Source organism: Equus quagga, chromosome 17 (assembly GCF_021613505.1).
Source record: "Equus quagga isolate Etosha38 chromosome 17, UCLA_HA_Equagga_1.0, whole genome shotgun sequence".
Taxonomy (NCBI): domain Eukaryota; kingdom Metazoa; phylum Chordata; class Mammalia; order Perissodactyla; family Equidae; genus Equus; species Equus quagga.
Window position 1 is genome coordinate 52,919,727 of NC_060283.1, and position 6,000 is coordinate 52,925,726.

The 6,000-nt window shown below is 48.9% G+C and overlaps 1 protein-coding gene across 1 annotated transcript in view; it reads left to right on the forward strand.

Annotated features, from left to right (window-relative positions):
• The window catches only part of MARCHF4 (membrane associated ring-CH-type finger 4), a 101,940-nt gene extending 96,423 nt beyond the window's left edge, over positions 1 to 5,517 (forward strand). The window contains exon 4 of the mRNA XM_046642801.1: positions 5,150 to 5,517. Coding sequence (XP_046498757.1) covers positions 5,150 to 5,517 — 368 coding nt within the window. The remainder of the gene's footprint in view (positions 1 to 5,149) is intronic.
• Positions 5,518 to 6,000: the final 483 nt, after the last annotated feature.

Sequence of the window (6,000 nt, forward strand, 5' to 3'; positions counted from 1 at the left end):
CCATCTTCTTTCTCTCCCATCTCTTCAAACTTGCCCACTTGACCGGTCTCAATCAGATGAGCCCCACCCATCTTCCTCCATTTTTTTTTTATTCCACCATCGAAGTAATCAATAAATAATTCGTAGAGAAGGCAGCAGAAGGAGGACTATGGGGAGTGGAGGTGAATAAGGCAGTTTGTGCTTTTCCATCTTTTGCCAAACAAGCATTATCTACAAAAACAGGTGCACCTTCCTTTCCTTCAGCCACCTAGCCATTAAAAAGGTCTAATTACTTCCTGAACACTAGACAGTTAGATAATTAGAAGGCGGCATTCAGACAAAAAATTTAAGCCACTCTATTCAATCAGGGTAAAATCGCGTGATCAAGAAGCTAATTAAGAATCAAGTGTAGTGGCTTTTATTGGAAAGAGTTAGTTCAGGGCTTCAGAAGATCCCACTCCTCTCCCTCCAAGGTTTCTCTCTCCTCCCATCATCATCAAGGCTTCAGTTAGCTCCTGGTACTGTGTTAGCTGTCCAAACCTCAACCACAGCTGACCTCTGTCCTTGTGGGGCTTACAATCTAGAGAAAAGAGCATAGCGAGATTCAAACAAGGCTTGTGGGATGAATGAACACATGAATGGTGCAGGGCTAAGGGTCACAGGCACATGTTCCAAAGGGTGAAGGAAGCGATGAGCATTGTCACATTGGAAGAGGGTGAGAGAGCGGGCAGAGAGGAAGTCTCCTTGTCCAGAATGAGGCAGGCCAGATCAAGGGGTCCACAAGTGGTCCTCAGGAGATTTATGAACCGCCTAAAATTATAAGGACAATTCCTGTGTTTGTTTTTTTTTCCCAGGGAGATGGTCCTCAGCTTTCATCAGATCCTCAAAGGGGTAGGTGACCCAAAGGATTAGAAACTACTGGGCTACAGGGAGACTGTCTCTCCTTCAATGAGTCCTTGAAGAATTGTTGCACAAAGTACAATTCCAGGAACTGTTGGAATACTGGAGGAAAGAGTGACAGTGGGTGGCCGTCTTGTCTCCCAGAATCACAGTGTGTTGCAGGTTGAAGGGGCTTTGAAGTGTCCCCATCCAGTCTCTTTGCTTGACATGGAGGAGGCTGGAGTGACTCATTACTGCTTGCTCCTGTGAGTCAGCTCTTCCCCTCAAGGGCAGGGCCAGCCGCCCCTAGATTTACAGTTGCTGCAGGGTGAATCCCATTGGGCCTCATCCCCAATCACCTTACTCACCATCACACGTGCCAGCCTCCTGGACCACTCTCACAATATGGACAATCATCCCTTCCCTGTTTGGCTCATCCCTTAACTGGCCCTATCTTCCCAGCCCTTCCACCATGCCCTCTGGTCCTTACGGTCCATCACTGGCAACCTCTTCTCTGAGTTCTTTTCATCTCTTAATTGCAACATAGCTGTCTCCTGAGGACATTGTTTCTTGTATGGCTCTCTCAAGTGGTGGCTGCTTTTTCTCCCATTACACGTATTCTGTGGGGCCTGGAGGTGGGGTCCACGTCTTCCCTGCTCCCCGTTACCACTTCCAAACCACCTCTCTTCCTTGATGCTTCAGAAGCTCCAGCTCCTTTGAAGTGCATTTCATCATATATTACCACCCTCTCCCCTTCTTGAAGTTGTTGGCTGCTGACTGCCTGCTCACTCCTCGCATTCCTTGACACCCCTGCCTCATAGTCCCCCTCCCACGGTTCCTGGCTGCAGCATCTCTGTAGATCGGTGTTTCTCAGCAGAGGTGGTACCATCCCCTAGGGGGCACTTTGGAAATGTATGAGGCGTTTTATTTGTTTTCTAATGTAGTTGTGCTCCAGCATTTATATTGAAATTTACATTGTCTTGTTACAAATGACTTCCCCTTTGTTTTTCTTTACATTCTCTGTTAGGGCATTATATTATTTTTTTAAAAAGAAACCATAGTGACTTATGTTCTCTTATGCATTTCACTTCAGGATAGGAAAAGGGATATTGAAATATATTTGTTATAAAAATGGAGCACTTGGTCTGATAGCGTTGAGAATGGCTGATGCAGATCATCTACCCAACTCCCTGGCTTCCTCATTACTCCAAAGTCCTTTTCCTCCAGCCCACCTCAGTCCCACTCAGGTGGTCGCCCCCAGACCTCATGACCATCAAGAAACACACTGCTTCCAAAATCTGGATTCAACCAGCCCACTCTGACCACAGCCCCCATCCTCGTAGTTCACTGACTCTAGCATTCCTCCAACTTCTTAGAGACCCCTTGGCATTGACCCTATAGCTTTCCATTTTCCATTCTTCATTATCCCTTAACCCTTTGTGCCCTCACTTCCCTCCTCCCGAGCCTAGACTCCATGGGCCAGCTCTATAACCACTCCCTTGCAAACATCCATAATTCTCATGTCCCACTCTCTCTCCTATCTTACTTTCCATCGGAAAACAGTCTACACTAATTGAACTCAACTTTATTCTTACTCCACAGATGCTCCTAGCAAGCAGTTGAAGGTGTGGAGAAAAATCACACAACCAGTGACTAGACTCGCTTCAAATTTATGGCCACAAATCTCAAATGGGCACTCAGCACCATCAGATAATGCTCCCATCTATCTTCCTTGTAAATTCATTCTCCTAATTTCCAAGATAATTATTTCCCACCTTCTCCTCTCTCCACAAATCTTCAACACTTCCTCCCTTATCCCTTCCACCTGAGCAATGATTTCATGGAAGAAAAAGATACTCTTTGATAAGAACTACCTGATTTTCCCACTGTCACTTCTGTCATCCTACTCCATCTGTGCCCACTAAGCCAATGGTCACTCCTCATTTCACTTGAGCTGACCTCTCAATAGCATTTTAAAAAGTTACACACTCTCTTTCTTGAAACATTCCTTCTCTAGACTTCTGAGCCTCCACACTTGCTGCTCTTGCTTCTATACCACTTATTGCTCCTTCAGAGCCTCCTTTGCTGGCTCTACCTCCACCAAACTGCCCCAAACCTTCATACATCAGAAGCTCCGTGGCTCTGTCACTGGCCTCTTCTCTTGTCTGTCTACTCTCTGTCCCCAGGAGATCTGGGGCCATTCTTAAGGCTTCAAATTCCACCTCTGCACTGATGGCGCCTATCTCCAGGCCAGGTCTCTTCCTAAGCTTAAGACCCTTATGTCTAACTGCCTACCAGTGAGATTTCTATCAGACGCTTTAAGTTTCCCACGACCAAAATATAACGGTGAATCACTGTGGTAGGCTGAAAATTGGCCCCGATGACATCCAGGTTCTAATCCCTGCAGACTGTTAATGTTACCTTACACAGGGACTTTGCAGAAGTGACTAATTTAAGGATCTTGAAATGGGGAGATTATCCTGGATTGTTCAGGTGGGCCCAATGTCATCACAAGTGTTCTAAGAGGGAGGCAGAGGAAGATCTGATGACAAAAGATATGGTGATAGTAGGAGATGTGACATTGGAAGAAAGAGGTGGACTGATGCAAGGAATGCAGATAACTCCTAGAAGCTGAACAAGGCAAGGAAATGGATCTTCCCCTCAAAGCCACCAGAAGGAACAGGCCCTGCTGACAGCTTCACTTTAGCCCAACGAGACTGATGTTAGACTTCTGACCGCCACAACCGTACAAGAATACATTTGTGTACTTCTAAGCCACTACATGTGTGGTCATTTGTTGCAGCCCCAACAGGAAACTCGTACAGTCACTGCCACCACCACACAAATCCACACCCCTATACACAATGTGGAGACATGCCCTCCAGGTCCCAGTCAATGGCACCGCTACCCATCTAACTGCTGAGGCCAAAAGCTTCAGTTGTCCAGATTTTTTTCCTGACTCACACCTCATCTGGGAGCAAGTGTGTTGGCGCTACCTCTGACCTACATCCTGACTCCAACGATTTCTCACTGTCACCTCTGCTGTCACCTGGTGGAGCCTCCATCCTTTCCAACTTGAATCACTACATCACTTCTGCTGCTACTCTTGTCGCTCCTCAGTTTATTGTTTCACAGGAGCCAGAATGAACTTTCTGAAGGGTAAATCAGATCCCCATTCCCTCCACTAGACCCTCCCACAGCTTCCCATTACATTCAGGAGACAATGTAAATCCCTCCCACGGCCCAGGAGGCCCGACCGTGGATAAGCCTCTGCCCCTCACCTCCCTGCGCTGCCCGCTCGGTCACTGCACTCTGGCCTCACTGACCCTCTTTCTGGCCCTTGTGCAATCTGTTCCCACCTCCTGGCCTTTGCACCTGCAGTTCCTGCCTCTCTCTCCAGATCTTTGCATGGATCCCTCCTTCTCATCACTTAAGTCTCAACTCAAATATCGCTCCCCTCAAAGGCCTTTTCCACTACTCTCACTAAAACAGGACCCTCAACACCTTCAGCCAGTGGTGATTTAATCCTATTTTATCTTCCTCATAGCATTTGTCAGCACCTGAAATAGTCTTCTTGGCTGGTTTAGATGTCTCTTGTGTGTCTCTGCTCTACAATGTAAGCTCTCTGAGGGCAGGACTCTGCCTGTCCTGCTCACTGCACTATCCCTAGTGTGTGGCACACAATTAATATTTATTTTCCTGGTTTCTGATGACTCTCCTTGCCTCTGGCCGTATAATTGCATCAAAGTTCTCTCTTCCAGAGAGTGTTTTTCATTAGCACTGGTCTATTTGCACAAAAACTTAACCAGTGGGATTTCAGACATCATTCCGCAGGTATGGAAAGACCACAGGGCTTCTGTTTTGGTGCATTTGAAAGCACACAATTCATTCAACATCTGCTAAGTATCAGGTACAATGGATACATGGAAGAGGGAGAAGAAGAAGATATTTATATTATGCCTCAACGGACAATAAATTTGGATTTTGTCAAGCCAAGAAGTGGGTGGGGTGGAGCAGAGGTAGGCGATGTCCCTGCAGGGAGATGCTCAACTCTGTCACCAGCTCGGCATGGCAGCTTCTGCCTTCTACCTGCTGAAGGCTGGGTCAACCCAGGAATGCAGGGATGGTAATCACGTGGCTCAGGGCTGAAAGGGGGGTTTGAAAAGAACAAACCAACCTAATATAAATCCAGCTTACCCAACACCTATATTCATTTCTAGATAAAGGGAGACTGGTTTCTTCTGGCTCTCTCTTACTGGCCTTTGCTCTTCTTTTCTCCCTGCTGCCTCAGGTCTCATCATCCACGAGGGACCCTCCGTGTACCGCATCTTTAAACGGTGGCAAGCTGTCAACCAGCAGTGGAAAGTGCTGAACTATGACAAGACAAAAGACCTGGAGGATCAAAAGTCAGGAGGCAGGACAAACCCCCGGACCTCCTCATCCACCCAGGCCAATGCCCCTGCCTCAGAAGAGGAGGCCACGGGCACCCCTGCCCCTGAGGAAGGCCCTGCCCGGGCAGCCAGCCACCCCTCAGGCCCTCTCTCCGATCACCACTGTGCTTACACCATCCTGCACATCTTGAGTCACTTACGACCTCATGAACAGCGGACCCCCCAGGGCGGCAGCCGAGAGCTCGTCATGAGGGTCACGACAGTGTGACAGGACAGACCTGGAAGGGAGGCCGTGACCACGCAGGACAGAAAGGGGAGTCAGGGCCGGAAGGGGCCAGGGCCAGCGGGTCGCGCTCTGGGGAGCAGGTGCGGGAGGCAAGGTGGCAGCCCAGGGGTCAGAGCAGAGGGCAGGCGGAGAGTGGGGGACTTGAGGGGCCTGGGGACAGGGTCGGAGCTGGAGTTAGTGAGGCCGGTGCCACGAGCGGTTTCGTGATTTCCAGTCAGTCAATACCATTCTCCAACGAGAGTGAGGAAAACCAACACAAACTCAACAACGAAGTGCAATACAAACTAACCAAACACAACGACAGGACACCCAGCAGTACCCGGTACCTGTGCGCTAAACACCTGTGAACAGTGGAGGCTGGGAGGGTGGAGCCGGGAGTCTGGTGTGTGCCCAGGTGTGCGCCCAGGTGTGCACCTGCGGAGGGAGAACCAACCCAGAGGGAAAGCGCCGTCGCCTGCTCTGGTC